General features: G+C 39.8%; 1 protein-coding gene across 2 annotated transcripts; it reads left to right on the forward strand.

The window, feature by feature from the left end:
- The first annotated feature begins 3,511 nt into the window (after positions 1-3,511).
- On the forward strand, positions 3,512-19,436 carry ZBED4 (zinc finger BED-type containing 4). Of its 2 annotated transcripts, XM_083574955.1 has the most exons (5): positions 3,589-3,760; positions 8,899-9,143; positions 10,590-10,641; positions 11,792-11,896; positions 14,274-19,436. In XM_083574955.1, the coding sequence occupies exon 5, from the start codon at positions 14,632-14,634 to the stop codon at positions 18,130-18,132; it is 3,501 nt and encodes a 1,166-aa protein (XP_083431081.1). In that variant the 5' UTR covers positions 3,589-3,760; positions 8,899-9,143; positions 10,590-10,641; positions 11,792-11,896; positions 14,274-14,631; the 3' UTR covers positions 18,133-19,436. The 2 variants fall into 2 exon arrangements, with proteins under 2 accessions (XP_083431080.1, XP_083431081.1); XM_083574954.1 differs by lacking the exon at positions 8,899-9,143 and having other exon boundaries at positions 3,512-3,760.
- The last annotated feature ends 263 nt before the right edge of the window (positions 19,437-19,699 follow it).

The following is a 19,699-nucleotide window of genomic DNA, read 5'->3' on the forward strand; positions in this document are numbered from 1 at the left end:
TGATAAAATTATTTAAGTTAAATAAATGATTCAGATCTGTCATCCCCATTGTTTTTTAATCTTCCTCTGACCTTCTCAAGTTCCTCCATATCACTGCATTTTAAGCCAGTTTCCTTCTGCTGGAGAACTAAAAACAAAGCGTTCCTGTTATCAGCTTTATTAGCAACTTCAAGCTGCATCCACACACTTCTTTACTATGAGCCAAGTATGTTGCTGAATGCTGTACTTAACAATCAACTCTCCTTTTATTTTTTCATTGAAAGGGTTAGATATAACTTCATTTAGATACAGCAGGGGGAAATCAAGTGTAGCACCAGTGCTCCCCCCCCCCCAGGGGATACTCAAGGGTACTCAGTATGGCACCTTTTTGTTGTTTAAAAATGTGCTACCTACTGTAACAACTTCATTGTGAGTACTGGCACCTATTTTTCTAGAAAGAACACTGTGCAGAACTAAAACGTAAAGGTAAAATCTAAAGCAAACAGTAGTAGGGTCTTCAATAAGGCCAGCTACCATGTATCAAAATAGTGAGCACATTTTAAAGTTAAGAACTGTTAATTTAAGACACACACACACACGCAGAGAAGATGAAAAAATAAAATAAAAAAGATACAGGGCATTACAAAAGCCCCAATGTTTCATATCCCAAACTATGTTTTTTCTTGATTCAGGTAGGTAGCCGTGTTGGTCTGACACAGTCAAAATATATTAAAAAATAAAAGAAATTGTCCAGTAGCAGCTTAGAGACCAACTAAGTTTGTTCTTGGTATAAACTTTCGTGTGCATGCACACTTCTTAATATACCTGAAGAAGTGCGCATGCACATGAAAGCTTATACCACACAAAAGCTTATACCAAGAAAAAACTTAGTTGGTCTTTCAGTTGCTAATTTATTTATTTTTCCTGTTTTTTCTTCGCACTCCCCATTTTGTGTGTGTTTAATAACTAGCCTGAGCGTTCTAGTTTTGCCTTATTTATCCTTTGGGAGAGAAAGGGAATTTTTTTGCCTCCCTTGACACAGAAAGGCTTACTATTAACAGTTTGAAAAACTCTGCAATACAAATGATGGAAAATAGAGTAGAGCCTAGCCATTTCATAATGTGCTTGTTTAATTTGTTAGTTCAGGTCGTGGGCTTTACCTAGTTACAGAAAATCACTGTAAAACCAAATTGAATATATATACAGAAGCTGTTGTATGAGTCATCTTGCCTAGTGTTCCCATCACAGCTTTATCTCCCTAATTTACAAAAGTTTATTACAATTTCTTTCAGAAACGACACCCAATTTCCACAGACTATCTGGACCTAATTAATCAACATCTTTTAAGACTTGAGACAGACAAAACTGCACCACACATACAACTCTGTATGTAATACAACTGGTCTAGCAACTAAAGTAAATTTCTGTTATGTAAGATTTTAAAAGTACAGCAGCAGGGGAAAGTTTGGACTGAGAGTGGTGGTACTGGTAAGCCTCTTACAAAATCATTTGCATGCTAAACAGACAAATGTTGAGTCAACAAAACCCATAATCTGGTAATTGCATGGGTGAATCCAGTCTGATGGTGTGTGTATTTAGCCAGCATACAAATTTCTCTTCAGGATGCTAAATATAAACAGGTATTGGTTAGTGTCAGAACGTGGTCTTGCCTGCGAGACAAAGTCTCAGATTTAACTGGTATCTCTAGCTAAAAGTTTTCAGCTATTAAAACTAGAAAAAACCACTCTGCTGAAAAGCTGCTGTCTGTCAATAAGTGCTATGCTAAATCCCTCCCACCACCACCACCACCGACAGTTTAATTATCAAAATTAAACTCATCCCCTTACACAAAGAAAACAATGCTGTAAGGGTACTCTTATGCTCATACAATAAATTCTGGAACAATACCAGTCTTTGTGCAAATCTTAACAAATTCTACTGTACATCACGTCTCCACACACATTCACAGGCTGAAGTCACACATGCAGACTAATATCCTGGAGTAAGCAAGTACAGGCATACATGTGCATAGGACTGTAGTCTTATATGGAAGATCTGTGTAAGTGAATCACCTTTATGTGATTAATTGTAATATTTAAGATCCAAAAAGTTTCATTTCATTCTGGGTGGAAAGTATAAATTATGTATTAAACTTGCTATACCTCCATGTCAGCTCACAGAACAAGCATTGTCAAGGAGAGGGCACACCTAATATTTATGGTACTCAGATGTGCCTTTAATAATTGGATAGCACCAAGAGTTTGGGCAGATGTAGGCTGCAAGGTTATAGCATCACAGGGCTTGAAATATCTGCGTCTGCAAGAACATATTTCGATGACTTCAAGATGCCCCACCTTCTATTGCATCCAGTCCTCCTTCACCACTGCTGCTTTATACAGCTCTAACAGTGCCATAACACCTCAACTTACAGTGCAATTATATGAATGTCTACTCAAAAGTGAACCCAGCAAACAGCCTTTACAGAGTTTTATTTAGTTCCTTCCCGGAAAGTGTGCACAGGGCTGAAAGCGTTCACAACATGCACCAAGTGACCAAGAAGCACAACCTACAGCTTTTCAGCCCCACAACTGCCATTCAGCTGTCATGAGTCACAGACTCTGAATAAAAGCGAGAAAAGAAATCAAGCCGAGGGATTCCCTCAGGAAATTTCCCTTTTCTGGAGTTAACAACTTTAGCGTAACAAGTTAACCTAAACGGCTGTAGGAAGGGCTCGGCTGACGACTTCGGGGAGCGGGGGGAACCTGTTCAAAAGAAGAAATCCTGGTGCTCATGTACCTTCCAAGACTCCGATATCTACGCAGCTGTCAAGGCTGCAATCGTATGCAAAAATTACTCGGGCAGCGAGATCCACGGTGCTGGTAGAAAGTTTCAAGTTATAAAATAAAATAAACCCCACCCTTCCGCCTTCATACATAAAAGAGCTTAATGCGTTGGGAGTTTCTCGCAGCACAGGAGATCCGAATTACCACTGGGGGAAAGCGAGCGACAGAGGCCAGCCGCGAAGCGTGAGGCAAACTAGCCAGATGTGCAGGGTATTAAAAATAGTACTATTAATATTACAATTATTATATACCCTCTTGAGTCGAGCGGCATTTCCTCCCGGGTGAAAACATGCCTCTCGGGAACCCTGGCCGCCGCCGAAGCCGCCCTTTTCCGCCCCACCCCGTCTGTCTCTCTCAGGCGGGGGAGCGCAGAACTCGCACTCAGGCCCCTTCGGTTGGCCGCCTCACCCTCACGGCAGAGAGACAGAGAGGAAAACAACCACCACCACCCCAGGCAACATCCACAACTGGGCCGGGATGCATTTGTCTATTATTATTATTATTATTATTATTATTATTATTATTATTATTATTATTATTACCCCACTCTGGACGGCTTCCCACAGAATATTAAAAACACAATAAAACATCAAACATTAAAAACTTCCGATCTGTTTTCCCTCCCCCCCCCCAACATCCACCGTTGCCGGCCATTTTGTCCGCCTCGGCGAGGCGCCCGTCGCTCTCCCGATGACGCGCCACGTCGCGCGCGACGACGACGACGCTCCCCTCCGGCTTCGCCCGCTTCCCCTTTCCCTCCCCCACCGGCCGCGCGTGGCACATGCGCAGTGCGCGGCGTGGTCGGCCGAGCCGGGTGTATGTGTGGAGGGAGGGAAGGAAGGAGGGGAGTCGGCGTCGCGGCGGCAGCGGGCGAGGCGAGACAAAGCGGCCGGGGAGGCGGGCCCGCGTCGAGTCGCTCCGCGCGGGAGAAAGACGAGGTGAGCGAAGGGAAGGGTCCGGCGCTCCGTAGGTAGACATAGATATATGTGTGTGTGTGTGTGTGTGTGTGTGAGGGAAAGCGAAGCGCCTGTCTCCTCAGCCTCCCCACCCCCAACCCCGCGCGGACTCCTTTCGGCCGGCGAGGGACGCCTCCTGGCCCGTCGGAATCCTTCCGCTGGGACCAGGCCCACCACCTCAGGAGAGAGACACGGCGCGAGGAGGGGGGAGGCGGCCGCCTTTCAGACACCCCCCCCCCTCCCAAATAAGCGTGCGCCGGCCTTATTGTCTGTGAGGAGAGCCTGAGGGGAAGACAGAGAAAAACTCCATTCACACACTTAATTCATTCCTGGGCCTTGAGGAACAACCCCCCCCTCCCAACAGCAACGCCTTATGTCCTCCCACTCTCCCCCCCCCCTCCAGTGCCGGATGAGGAAGGGCTTCTCTCTCCACCCCCCCCCCCCTCGAGAAGGTGCTGGGCCGCCGCGCGTCCCTTCCTGGAGCGTGGCTTTGTCTGCCCCTCGGTTCGGTTCCTCTCTCAAACGTTTCCCTCCCCCCGCCCCAGCAACAACCACCACCACCCGCTTTGAGTTCTCCTTCCCCTGGGAAACGCCCGTGGAGTATGTCACCCCCCACCCCAAATTTTATCAATTTGATCCATAGCGGTCTTCAGCCCTCCCCACGATAAAATATTTCAGCCATACACACAAACACACCCCAAGTTGATGGGCATTGCCATTCATATTGATCCATAGGGGTCTTCGGTTTCCCCACAAGAAAATCCTTCAGACACACACCCACACCCAAGTTGATGGGCATTGCCATTCAAATGCCAGACCTTAAACTTTATTATGAACCAGCAGCATTCTGCGGGTTGAAAGACTGGCTGCTTCTTGAGAACACAGACATTTTGGACCTAGAAGGTTTTAACAACGTTTTTGGATGGCATGCATATTTGTGGTACGGCAAGGTTAAAGCACATAAAGCATTCAAAAACCATATTGTCAGGAAAGCATTGTTTAATGTCTCAATAAGATACAAAAGTTTACTGGAAAATAAAACCCCAAGGTGGTTGTCACCAATGGAAGCGAAGGCTCAGAAAAAGCTCAATATGGAGGCCAAATGGCCGAAATATTGGGAAATATTGGAACGAGAAGGAGACAAATTGGAATTGCAGAGTTTTGAGAAATTAAAAGATAAAGTGCGAGACTGGCTTCATTATTATCAAATAAGAGAGGCCTATTATTTGGATAAAAAAATTGGCTTCCAGGTGGAAAATTGGAAACAGAACTGTTAGATCCCAAAACTAAGATACTTTCAAGAATGTATCTGGGAGATGATCTATAATGAAATGAAAAAGGTATTTAAATATACCTTCCTGAAGAAACCAGAGGCCTTTCTCCTGGGCATAGTCGGCCAATTGGTGCCAAAGAAGGATAGAACCTTTTTTATGTATGCAACAACAGCAGCAAGAATACTTATTGCAAAGTATTGGAAGACACAAGAGTTACCCACCCTGGAAGAGTGGCAGATGAAGGTGATGGATTATATGGAATTGGCGGAAATGACTGGCAGAATCCGAGACCTGGGAGAAGAGTTGGTGGAAGAAGACTGGAAGAAATTTAAAGACTACCTTCAGAAACACTAAAATTAATGAATGTTAAAATGATGTTGAACTGAAAATAAGTGGCATTAGCAACGAAGTTAATAAGAATATGCAAAAATGAATTGATAAATGGATGAAAATATAGAGTTATAATATGTTAAGATATAGAGTTAAGATAAACGAAAGAAGGTAAGGATTTGCTGATTTGATTATCTAAATGGGAATACAAAAAGGGGAGGTGTGAGGAGGTCAAGGAAACAAGCTAATGAGTTTAAAGTTACTAAAAACGGATTTGTTTTTTAATTCTCTTTTATCTATTTGTTTTTTGTATTTTGTATTTTTATTCCTCTTTTTTTCTTTTATGTATTTTTCTATGTTTTCTTTTTTGTATCTTTTTCTTTCTATGTGACTTTTTTCTATTTTGTAAACTTACGTTTTTGTAAAATCACAATAAATATCTTTAAAAAAAAAATCAAATGCCATTCAGATTGATCCATGGAATCAATTCATTTTTAATGCTTTTCAGGTTTACACATTTCCCTAATTTGACCGTCATTTTAACATTTCAAAGCTTGGCTTCCCTCCCCCTCTTTCTGCTGTTGCTTAAATTTATTATTAATGGCTTCTGCATATCCAAATGAACTTAATTTGCTCATTTGTTCATCTACTTTAAATATATAGTCAGATCCATGGGATCAGTTACTTGAAGTGGGGCTTACCTGGCTGCCCCCCTCCCCCAATATTTTATTCAGTTTGGCACGCACACACTGAACCAATGCAATAGTCCTCTTTGCTATGTTTTTTTTTCCTTTGGGGGGGTGTCCCAGACACACACTTCATGGGTGGTCCCAGAGTGCTCTTCCTCCACCCTCCACTTACTGGAAGAGGAGGAGGTGGGCTGACAACACACCTTTTCTGACAGCAAGCTTTGCTCCCCCCCTTGCCCACTTTGCAAGCAGTTTCTCTCCCACCCCCAAAGTGACAAATGAGGGACCCTTGTGCAGAGTCTTAACGCAAAAGGTGCTAAGCTCTATTGGGCTAATCCTCTTAGCTTCCCAGGCAGAGGGGGAGGCACTTCCAGGGATTGTTTCTACCATAGGGATGGGAAATTTAAGGCCACTTCCAGCTCTCCAGCAAATGTATGTGCATCTGTGCAGTTATCACAGACCTAGAGCATTCAGCCTGTGGGGTTGTGGTTTGAGACTGGTTTCTTAAGGTCTACGCACTTCTTCACAAGTGTTGGTTAAGGGACCCTGTAATTCATTAAATCACCCTGATGCAGAGTAATCAGAGTGTTAATAGCCATTCTGACCTTACAATTCAATCCATGGCATCTCCAGTTTCAAGTATCTCAGATATCAGGGGTGGGAGAGACCTCTGCTTGAGACCTTGGAGAGTGGCTGCTTGTCAACATAGGCTGGATCAATGGACTGAATTAGGGATCAATGATCTGGCAGCATTACACAACTTTTTAATGCATGCACATGCACACCAAGGGACAATTCAACCCCCACTTCAGCCCCCACATGGAGGTTGTCATAGACCACTTCCCAATGGCAGCTCCACGGTTTAAACTTTTATTATATGTCATCCCAAATGCATGAGCTTTCTTCATGCAACATCTTGCATCCCATATAACCAACTAACAATTGCTTGGAGTTGTGTATGTTTCAGCAAGATCATGGACTAGGGAACATTTTAAAAATTTGTTTGCTGTTTGGAGAGTCATAACAAGAAAGTGTTTTTTGCAGCCTTCATGTTTCATTTAAACTTGCCCTAGGAGAAATTTCTTTCTTACTAAAGTTGTTGGTCTTAGGGATTCAGGACAAAAATCTCTAACAATAGCAGTTGTGTTTGGTTTGATTTCAATCTACTGGTAGATTTTAGCCTCGTAATAAACCTCCCAGACTTGAGTCTATGGTCTAGAAGTCAGGTTCAACTTGTTTCCTGATCAAGCTGTGGAACTGCTTAATGATTTGGCTTGATAAATAGAGACTAGTATAAACTGTCCCTCAAACTGAATTATTTACTGTGGTGGGAGGACCTTGGTGTTTTGAACTACAAACTATTTTCTGTTTTAATCATAAATTAAAACAAAGGAGGAATAACCTGATTGTTCTCCTTTTCCTTTCTTATATGCCAGATCATTGCACTTTTGCACAGGTTTGTGCAAAAGTTTGCCAGCATGATATGCTTTGTATAATGTGTGTGAAGCATTAAAGTCTCGTTTCTTTCCATCTCATAAGTGATACTTGAATGCCTGTGTTTCTAATGTCTGCATTATGCAGATATCGTGCTTTTGAATGCATATCTAATGTGCAAGTATTACAGCCCTTTTAAGTGATTTAGAAAGATGTCCAGTGCTATTTGTTAAGGAAAAAAGTATAATGGCTCATATACTGGGACCTACAGCTGTTGGATTCCAACTCCCATCAATCCCAGCCAGCATCAGTGATTGGCCGGGGAGATGGAAGCTGTAGTCCAACAACATCTGGTGGCTCCTTCCTCTAATATCATAAGCAGAACCATAGAAGTCTGAAAAGCTGTCTTATGTAGGCAAACTAAGACCCGGGGGCCAGATTCGGCCCAATTGCCTTCTAAATCCAGGCCGCAGACTGTCTGGGAACTGGCGTGTTTTTACATGAGTAGAATGTGTGCTTTTATTTAAAACGCATCTCTGGGTTATTTGTGGGACATAGGAATGTGTTCATTCCCCCCCAATATAGTCTGCCCCCCCACAAGGTCTGAGGGACAGTCGACCGGCTCCCTGCTGAAAAAGTTTGCTGACCACTGTAGTAGGAGCTGCAATTGAAATATGGCTTCCTTGCGAGTAGTCTTGGTGAGAAGCTGGAATTCTGTCCTGTGGCTCATCAATCTATATGCATCCTGTGTGAATGCTTTCTTGAATTTTTAGCTTTTGTAATACATGAAATATAAAAATACAAGTAGAAAAATAATTATTATATCCTTTGTTTCCATTTCAGAGTACATAGAATTGTAGCCTAAATTTGAAACGTGAAATTAGTTAATTGCAACTAAATCAAGTCCCATTTTTAGCATTCCACCTCCCCCCCCCCAAAGTAAGTCTCATTTTGTTCAATGGAGCTTCCTTGCAAATAACTGTGAAAAGGATTGCAATCTTAGCTTGACTGGTAGAGCATAAGAGCCCTTAATCTCAGGGTCGTGGGTTCAAGCCCCACATTGTGGGAAAGAGTCCTGCTTTGCAGGGGGATAGACTACATGACCCATTTGCCCCTTCCAGCTCGGCAATTCTATGATTCTGTGACTCCAGCTGGATGGAGTCCATGTTAGCAATTTCAGAATAATTACCACTACTGCCTCAGGTTTTCGATTCGGAATAATCAAAACAGCCCCCTTTTCCACCCTGAGTAACAGCATACTAGGGTGTTGAGGAGTAACCACCCAGATTAGTGTTGCATATAGTTAGCAATTTGTTAACATTTTCGAAATAGGAACTTCAGCGGATTATCCATGTACTTAGGTCAGCCTTGTATGTAACAACTTGTCTTGTAGCCCTAGATGACCAGGAATTCAGTGCAAACAAGTTCATATGGGCTGACAGAGGAGGAACGGATCACTTCATCCATCCCCTTTTCATCTTCCTCCTAAACCAACATGGAAATGTAGCTGGCTGGAGAGGACAGCTGGATCATTCTTTTTTCACCAGTTCCCTTGGCAGAAGCCTTTTTTTTGCTAATCAGCTAATCGGCTAGTGTTTCCCTGTTGGTTGCTGCTTTGTAGCCAGCATAGAAACACAGGTTAGTTATTTAATATTTATTAATTAATTTGCAGGGTAGTAGCACAATCCTGTGCATATCTAGTCAGAAATAAGTCACTTTTGGAGTTCTATAGGCCTTACTTCTAGGTAAACTTATATAGGATTGCACCCTAACATTTGTGTACTAATTTGCAAGGCTGACATATGTTGATAGAAAAAGTCAAGTTGTAAACAACTAAAAGCCCCTTCATCTATTGCCTCATGGACTTATACTAAAACCCTGGGTAATGTTATATCTGTGGTGGGCTTAGACACTCTCCTTTAATTTACAGAGACCACAGGCTGAAAAAAATGTTGATTAAAAAAGAATAATTTTGCATTGTTATATTTTACACCTATTTTAGCACCATCATCTCATCTACTCAAATTTCATTATTTTAATCTTCCAGTAGTTTCTAGATTTTGCCTGTTAAAAGAAGAATATTTATTTACATCCCTGTAATTTTTGCGGAATGGGATAGTGTAGGCCACTTCTTCTTCTTTGGTGATCACTCACAGCTGAGTAAGATTGTCTTCCATAAACACGGTTTTACCAGTGAGTTCTTAAGTGACTGTAGAGGCCAATTCTGGATCCACACGTCCTTCCACAGTGGGGACATAGGTTTCCGTGTGGGAGTTGGTCACGGTGAGGGTTTGCCAAGCGTGCCTTCCTCTTAGCACATTTCTCCCTTGCATCCTGAGTTTGAGTGTTCTCAAAGTCCACGACACCTTTGGTAAAGGCTGTTCTCCAATTGGAGCGCTCGCAGGCCAGTGTTTCCCAGTTGTCGGTGTTTGTACTACATTTTTTAAGATTTGCTTTGAGAGAGTCTTTGAACCACACCCAAAGTAGTTATATGGGTTGCTTTTCAGATAGGCTTTGGATATACTTGTGCTTGAAATTTGGAAGTGCAATATTTGTTGGTAACAAAAATATCCTGACCAGTTTAGAAACTATGAACTATGGGATGACATATAGCCTCCAGTATATATGCTCTTTTCCTGTCCATCTTTACAATAAATGAATGAATGAATGAATGAACAGTATCTGGTTTCCAGTTGTGTACCTGTTTCCATTCTGGATATTTGCAGCTTCATGCTTCATTGTGTTAATTTATAAATGATCTTTTAAACATTACATATTGTTACAAAACTGGACAGTTGTTGTGTGCTGTTCTAAGATCTTGCTTGCATACTATATTTGTCTGATATCCAACATTAGTCATATTTGGAGTAAACTCATTTGAATCAATACATTTTAAGTAACTTTACATGGCAGTGGTGAAAGATGCATATTAAAAGTTACAAAAATAAGATGTGAGTATGGTTTGATGCACTAGAAGTGACTATATGCAGAAAAGTGGGTATCTTTTATACACTTAGGTCAAAAACAAAGGACATGGATTTAGGTCTCTCTTCTTTTCTTTCCCCCTCTGTCCTTCCCCTCCAGATCTGGAGATTGTCTCTGAAATGAAGCCAGGGGAAGACAATAGGCCAAATAGGTGAGTCAACCATATTTATTGACTTGCTACATTTTCCACGTGAAATTATTATTATTTTTTAAAAACGTATCCAGCCTTCCCATATGTGCAGCTCTCAAAGCGGATAATGCTGATAAAAACAAGTAATAATAAATAGTATCACTAGAAATAAAACTTCTAACAACATCATTCAAATACAAAAGCAGCAAAACCAGAAACAAATCCCAATAAGAGAACCAGTCTGCCTATCACCACAGAGGGCAAAGGCATGTGGAAATAAGTGTCTAGCCTGGTTTCTAAAGACAGGGAGGAAGAACAGTGGCTGGATATTCTGAGACGAAGAATTTCATAAACTAGGTGTCATCACTGTGGGTGCTTTTCTTATGTATCCACCTGCTGTTTTTCAAGAAATAGTGGGAAATAGAGCAGGGGCTGTAAAGAATGTGGGTGGGTTCATAGGGGAGAGATGGTCTTAAAATATCCAGTGCCTAATGTATTTTTAAAAATCAAAGCCAGCATTTTAAAACGGACTTGAGCAGATTGACATCAAGTGAAGAATGATGTACTCAAAGCATTGAGTTGCGAGCAGGCTGCTTTAAATCCTTTTGTCAAATTTTCCATGAAAGTTAATTATCTGAATAAGTAGCAATGGAAGTGATGTCCAACTATATTAGGTGGTTTCTAAATGCTTCACCATTTCTGTTGAAGCTTCTTTCTTAACTTGAAGGTAATTAAATTGCTCAGTTTTTGAATTCAAATAATTGCTAATAATCTGAGTGATACATAGTTCAGACGCTGCAATCAACCATGGCTTGTTGTGAGGAGAGTGCATTACAATAGACCTCTGTGTTCCCTTCTTCCTTTACCTATACCAGGGGGATGGGGTATTTTAATACTTCAGGTGCAGTTTGCAAAACAAACCACATTTTCATGTTTTGTTCAATTATGGGAAATTAGTTTGTGCTCAGATGAAACTGGAAGTTTCAAAGTTTTGAACCTCATTCAATGCACATGAAGGAAGAGGTTTGTCATTAGGTCTTAATTGGATCATACTATCATTACTAAGAGAATGATGCCTGGATTTTAAAAAAAAATCATTAAACAAACTCAAAAGTAGTTAATGCGGAATAATGAGGAAAATATAAAATGAGTGTTATTTGTCTTTGTACAGGGTTTCAGAGAATGTGGACATCTTTCTTCAATAAATCAAAGAAACTGTGAAAAAGTCAAGTTTGTCTATCCACATGGGCTTAATGAGAAGGATGAAGCCTACAAGGTAGGTGAAAAATTACAAAATGCACCAAACATTTTCAGATTACTACAAATTTGGGAGGTAAATTAAAACTTTTGTTTCAAATAAAAAGGGATGCATTTAGGAAATTGCAATTTAGAGGTTTTTATTGGTCTTAGCCTCTTGCTTGTTGAGGGGAAGGAATTCTGCAGTTTCCTCCTTTAGTAGTGAGTACCTGCCTGCTCTGAGCCACCACTCTCTACCCTCCATGCATGCTAAATTCTGTGGGAGTCAGCATTGTGAGAAAGTAGATGAAATGAAATATAAGAAGCTATGGATTTTGGCTTAAATGTAATATGATTTATGCTAGAAAGCAGACTGACTTAGCAAAAAATCTTGAAGGTGAAGACTGCTCAGTTGCAATGTAAACCATGTCATGGGCAGTCTGGCATTTTCATGTGCTCCTGTCTCTAAATTGTCCTCTAGGTAATTATGGATAGCTCTGCTGATTGCACTTTTCTCAATAATAAGTGAAATGTAGACTTTACAAATATCATTGTTTGAAGTGGTTGAGAGTGGAATTGAACAATTCCCGGATTTATCACAACAATTAAGTATTGGAACCTTCTTTAAAGAACATGCATATTTTACCAACTTTGCTATTCAGAACTTCAAACTATGTATGAAGAAAAGGGGAATATCAAGGGGAAACAGCCCTCTTAATTAAATATGTTCATTCTTAGCTGTTATCTCAATGAAAACAAACTTAAAAGAGGGAAGATTTGATAGGAACATATCTGTCTTGCCAATTTAGCCTCACAGACAAATGGTGAATGTTTTGTGGCTAATAAAAACATCATTAAATGTTGTTATTAAGTATTTTTATTATAAGATCTAACACCTCATTTCAGTTAATATTGAAATTAACAGTTGAGTCAGCATGAATGTCATTCCTTTTTGATAGTTACTATGGACTAGTAGAAATGGAATATACTCCCATGAGTGATAGTTTCGGCATGGAAATTAGACTGTTTTCATATTAAATAGATAGAAATTCTGGAATCTTTGAGAGATGCAGTTTAAAAAACCCCACAGAGTAGACCATAGTCCAAAGACAGATCCTACAGCTTTAGGGTTAAGCTTGTGGAACTAGACTAAAATACAGTACATGAAAAGTCCCCCCCCCCCTTCCTGTGGAGTTTATTCTCTTTTGTTTCCTGTCTGTTTGCCTTATTTTATTAGATTAAACCAAGTTGCTATGTTAGTGTCCATGTCTCTGCTTAGATAGGGAGAATCCTGAGTATTATAGCAGGGAAACTAGGGAAACTGTAAACTAGATGGCCAGTGTAGTCTCAGCACCAAATTAACATGCCATGTCCATTCGCACACATGCCTCCTTCAAAAACTTACTAAAAGGGAAGCAAGAGTTGGGGCTGTTTCCATCACCTTAAATTATGGAGTGAGAGCAATGGCGGAAGTAATAAAAGTGGGAATGGTAGCATAACTTAGCAGCCAGCTTTCTGTGACTTAGACTGATCAATTTTTAACTCCTGGGCCTGTACAAAGGCAAATTTACTGAATCTAAAATGATCTGGGCCTGAATGGGAGAATGCTTGGAAATCCTATGTATTCTTCCTTGTGCCCTACTGAAGAAGGGGAAGATATATGTAACAAATAATAAACAAATTTTGGGTGGGAGAGAAGCGGGAAATGGATGGATTATCTGAACAGCGACCACAAAGTGACTCCACCTATTTATCCATTCCTTCCCACACAGACAAAAAGATAAGATAATGGTGTAAGTAATAAAGCGTACAACAATCGCCTGGTGCAATTCCCTTTGTTCAGCTGACATGTAGATTTTTCAAAGTGTTTATCTGACATCTGTATGTCATAAGCCTATTCTGCTTCTCACTCATCGTGGTTTTGAGTTATGTGTTGAATAAGAGTTCTTGCTTATTTTTTCTACAACATTTAAGCTTAGATAGTTTTAAGTAGAGACTGTTAATTGGGTGACAGACAAATAATGGCTGGGACCAATTTTTTTTTTTTTTTGACTAAGGTGCTTTTCACCTTTCTTTATCAAAGTTTCCATATATAATGTATGCCAAAATGCTTTTGAACAGGACTGTACCTGCAGAGACAGCTTGCGAAATGTTAAAGAGTCTTCACCAAAAAGGCAGGGTTGATAACAGTTCATATCTGACATGATTAAGCTCTTGGATACATCTGAACTAGTTGTTTGGGTTCTGGCTGTTACATATACTTTCTGCAAATTGTGTGTGCTCTTTTCTCTTAATTTATAAGAGCAGTGATGTTTAATGGCAAAACGAGGAGGTAAATAAGTAATCATTCATTTTAAGCATATGAAGTAAGCTCAGTTGAATTGATGCAGTTACACATTTTCTTTTCTTTTTTCTAGATGATGTGAGCGGATTGAAATTTGAAAAGAATACATGATTTTTAGAGGAAGAAACTCAACATGATTCTAATGATCCTCTCATTAGGTTTTTTTCCATAACATGAAACATTTTGCAGCATCGCTCATCAAAAATAATACATGACCTGGAAATCTCATGATCCCGGGGGAGAAATGAGATTATGTGCATTAAACCACATGCTCTTTCATAAGTTTGTGTAATAAACATTTCTTATCAAACTACAAATACAAACTTATGTTCCACATCCTTCCTTTTGTATGACTTAAGAGATACAATTTAAACCCAATTCTAAGAATTCACTAAGTTATGAAGAAGCAGCAGAAATAACTGAGGTCAATCATGGATACAAATAGGTCAGATTCTCCACAAATTGATGATAATTTTATGATGGATAAAATCAACAGTTTAAAAGTGGAACCAGAAGATGATAGTAATTTTGCTTTAGAAACAATAGATATAAAAACTGAGCAAGAGGACTTGAGACAGACAGATAGTAGTGATGAACAAGACGATAGAGAAAAGAATTTCATCCATAACAATTCAGGCAAATACATCTCTGCAGAAAATGAAGATGATTATGGATCTCTGTTTTCCCAGTACAGCAGCACCCTTTATGATGTAGCAATGGAAGCTGTCACACAGAGCCTTCTTTCAAGCAGAAATATAAGTTCCCGAAAAAAGTCTCCTGCTTGGAACCATTTCTTCATATCTCCTAGAGACAGCACTAAAGCAATATGTATGTACTGTATGAAAGAATTTAGCAGGGGCAAAAATGAAAAAGACCTAAGTACAAGTTGTCTCATGAGGCATGTGAGGAGAGCTCATCCCACTGTGCTCATTCAGGAAAATGGAAATATGGCATCTATCTCTTCCTTTTCTTCACCTACATTATTAATCCCGCCACAGCCTGCCGATGTTGGAGATTTAACTAGTGTGCTTGCCCCCATAAAATTAGTTAAGAAAACCGTTTCCAAGATTCCATCCCCAGATCAAATAACTGAGGAGTCTGTTCCCGTAGTTTCTACTGAAGAGATGCCTTCAGACATGTTACATCCTGAAAAGAGCAATAAAGAAGGCAGTGGTGGATTGTGTCAACCCTTTCCCAACAACCAATGTGAAGAAGCGGTGGAAAATGTAGCAGAGAAAACGGTCCAGGTTCCTAAGAGTACATCTGGGTCCAGAAGAAGGTCTGCCGTCTGGAAACATTTCTATTTGTCTCCTTTAGATAATTCAAAAGCTGTTTGCATCCACTGTATGAATGAATTCAGTAGAGGAAAGAATGGGAAAGATCTTGGAACCAGTTGCTTAATACGACACATGTGGAGAGCCCATCGTTCTATTGTTCTACAAGAGAATGGAGGTGGTTCAAGCATACCCCCTCTGTACTCTGCTTCTCCAACTTTGTTGCAACCCATACTTCCTTCAGATGGTGATCCAAACTCTGGGTCATCTCCTGCAAAAGTAGCTAAAGAACCAACATCTATATGTTCTTCTCCGGACAGAATGGCAGAAGAAAACAATTCTTCTCTTCCTTTGGGGGATACACTTATGGAGGACTCCTCGTTGTTGTCGTCATCTGAAGATATAGGTGAAGCTTCTTTGGTTTCTTCCCCTGAAAAAAGCCCTTTGATATTTGAACATGGCTCTGTTTTTCATCAAAACAAACGAATGATGCGAAAGCTGAAGTCAGAGGTATGGCATCATTTTTCTTTGTCTCCAGGCGACAGTCTTAAAGTTGTGTGTAGACACTGCAATTGCATTATAAATCGCGGGAAAAAGGGTGATGTAGGCACAAGTTGTTTCACGAGACATTTATACAGACGTCACCCTGAAGTCGTCGGGATCCAGAAGAGCTTTATAGATGTGAGTTTAGCAAATTCTCCTTATGCTACCTTGGCTTCTGCAGAATGTTCATCGTCAAAATTAACTGACTTGCCCACAATGGTTTCTAATGAGAGACAAGTCATATTTCCTGTCAGTAGCAAAAAGACCTCAAAACTGTGGAATCATTTTTCAATTTGTTCTGCTGATTCAACTAAAGTAATATGTATGCACTGTGGACGTACAATAAGTCGAGGGAAAAAGCCAACCAATCTAGGTACAAGTTGCCTTTTAAGACATTTACAACGGTTTCATAACAATGTCCTCAAACCAGATGCCTCCGAGCCAGTATTGTCCTCTTCTGCAAATAGTCACGTGCCACTGAGCACAGATCTGTTGGGGTCATCATCTTTCGATGAAACCAATGACAAGTTTTCTGACACTCACCCTGTTGCCAAAAAAATTACCAGTCTTGTAGCAGAAATGATTGCACTTGACCTTCAGCCATATTCTTTTGTAGACAATATTGGCTTTAATCGATTGCTTGAATTCTTGCAGCCTCAGTATTCGTTGCCTTCGCCATCTTATTTTTCTCGTACTGCAATTCCTGATATGTATGATAGCGTAAAAGAAATAATCGTTTCACATCTGAAAGAAGCTGAAAGCGGAGTAGTCCATTTTACATCGGGAATATGGATGAGCAACCAAACTCGAGAATATCTTACCCTTACTGCTCACTGGGTAACGTTTGAGTCTAGGGTTCGACCACAGTGTGAAGATTACCATTGCTCCGCTCTTTTAAATGTTTCGCAGATTGATTGTGACTACAACGGCATCAGCATTCAGAAGCAGCTAGAATATTGGTGGGAAGCCTGGATCGCATCGATTGGGCTTCAGGTTGGGATTACTGTTACAGATAATCAGACTATTGGAAAGACTTTAAATGAAGGGGAGCATTCAAGTGTGCAGTGCTTTGGTCACACAATTAACCTCATAGTAGCCGAAGCTATTAAAAGCCAGAGAATGGTTCAGAACCTGCTTAGTATTGCAAGAAAGATCTGTGAACGGGTTCATCGGTCAGCAAAAGCAAGGGAGAAACTGGCAGATCTGCAGAAGGAGTATCACTTGCCGCAGCACCAGCTGATCCAAGATGTTCCATCAAAGTGGAACACGTCCTTCCATATGCTTGAACGCCTAATTGAACAGAAAAGAGCAATTGATGAAATGTCCGTAGAGTGCAGCTTCAGGGAGTTAATAAGCTGTGATCAGTGGAAAGTAATGCAGTCTGTCTGTCACGCACTTAAACCGTTTGAAGTGGCAAGCCGAGAGATGAGTACACACATGTCCACTCTAAGTCAAGTAATTCCAATGATTCATATACTCAACCGAAAAATTGAGCTGCTGTTTGAAGAAACGATGGGCATCGATACCATGCTAAAGTCCTTAAAGGAAGCTATGGTGAGTAGACTGTCCTCCACACTTCATGATCCACGGTATATTTTTGCTACACTTTTGGACCCTCGTTATAAAGCTTCCTTATTCACCGAAGAGGAGGCAGAGCAGTATAAACAGGACTTAATCAGGGAGCTGGAAATACTAAACGCTACCTCAGATGATGAGAAACCTGTTTCCAATGGCTGTGGTACAGGTTCATCATCTAAAAACTCTTACGGGGACAATAATCTTTGGTCACTTATGGAAGACATGAAAAAAGCAAAAGCTCCGAAAGAAAAGGCCAAGTTGCCAGAAGAGATGGTGCTTTTGTACTTGGAGGAAGAAGTACTTGAGCATAACTGTGATCCCCTAACTTACTGGAACTTTAAGAAATCATCTTGGCCAGTACTGTCGAAGTTAGCAGTTCGATTCCTCGGTTGTCCTCCAAGCATTGTCCCATCCGAGAGATTGTTCAGTACATCCAATGAAAACATCAGCTTTAGTCAGTCAAGGCTAGCAATGGAACACTTTGAGAAACTTATATTTTTGAAAGTAAATCTTCCTTTGATATACTTCCAGTATTGAACAAGCTGCCAGTCTAAAAAAAATGTTGCTCACTGGGTAATTACTGTATTTGTAACTTGGATTGTTAAATTGCTCCAGAAGGGGCCATGTATGACATCTTAATCAGTGACTGTAGTTCCAAATTCTAGTTTTATTTTTAAGCTTTCTATATGTCTACATGTGCCTTATTAATAGTCCTTCAGGCCAGATATTGTATATATGTGTTTTTTTAAGTTCACATTAGAATTTAGACATGTCTTTGTCCTGATAATACAAAATTATGTTGGTTTTAATTGAGAATTGTAAATGAAGTTTTAAAACAGTTTGAATAGAATGGCAAAGAAAAAGATGTAAACAGTTCTATTATGTAGTTTTTTATTCAATTATGTAAAAACCATAAACCAGGTACTGTATATTAGTTGAAATTTGCTTTAATTACACAAAACATTTTGTAGCTGTCAGAAGAAAGCTGTACATAAAGGTGGAATTGAAGCCATCTTTCTATTTAGCAGGTTTTAACTGCAGGCCTAATGTACTTAAAGGGTAATGATGATATTCAAGTGTGATGTATGTGTACTAAGGGTGGCTATTGAATTAGTATTTGACTAAATTAAATTTAGAGGTATTACGGAACATCAGTTATACAGTAATCTATAATCTTGCCATTCAGTGGTCCCTATTCAGGTTTTTTTTTTACACTGTAACTGAATTAGAGCTTGAGTATTTATAAGGTCTTTGGGATGTTTATTTTCAATTTTTTCCAATTAATGTTTGTTATTTAATACAGTTTATTGAAAGGTAAAATATAAAGAGTAGGTATTATGCTAAAGCCTTTAAAAATTGAGTGCAACAAGACATCCGATACTTCTTGGTGTAAAAATTAAGTCTTGGTTTCCCATGTAATTGAAAAATGTGCATGACATCCTCTTGCATTCCTGTTAAAAGAATATGATTCTCTATGAATATAACCCTTACAGTTTGGTGCCCTGCCTAGAATATTATATAGTAGATCTGACCCATAATTGACAGTGTCCATCAGGCAAATAAAATATTGTAGAACCCTTTAAACCTCAAACTGAGGTAAGAATAGCCAGCATTTTAATTGTAAACAGTATGGTCTCAACTTTTTTTTTAATATTAAGATTTGTCTCCCCATTTTTTGTGCATTGATGAAATTCTTTAGGGGAAATGAATTGACTATGACCTTTAGAAAAGATGTAGTTTTGTTAAAATACTGTACCTCTGCCTAATTTTTGCATTTACTATGTTTTAGTGTATTTATAAATGGTGAACTCAGTTTCTGAAATTAAACCTCTTATTTGCAATTTTTAGAGTGAGTTGAATTGCCCTATTTTCTCCTTAGAGTGCAGTGAGGATTTCTGGTGGAAAAGTACTTATAGGAATATGCAGAAGTATAGCAAGTGCACGGGGTTACATTAAATAAGAATTGGGGAGGGCACTTCTGCAATCTTTCAGTCAAAATTTTCTTACTTTCTTGTATTTGTTTTGGTCTCAGTGGGATTCCATTACTTAAACTACCAGTTGCAGAAAATGATGTACCGTATTTTTCGCCCCATAGGACGCACCG

The sequence above is a fragment of the Podarcis filfolensis genome, assembly GCF_964270895.1.
Source record: "Podarcis filfolensis genome assembly, chromosome: 10".
NCBI lineage: Eukaryota > Metazoa > Chordata > Lepidosauria > Squamata > Lacertidae > Podarcis > Podarcis filfolensis.

Excerpts from the sequence above, each read along its gene's own strand:
- ZBED4 (XM_083574954.1), top strand. The coding sequence starts at position 14,632 with ATGGATACAAATAGGTCAGATTCTCCACAAATTGATGATAATTTTATG.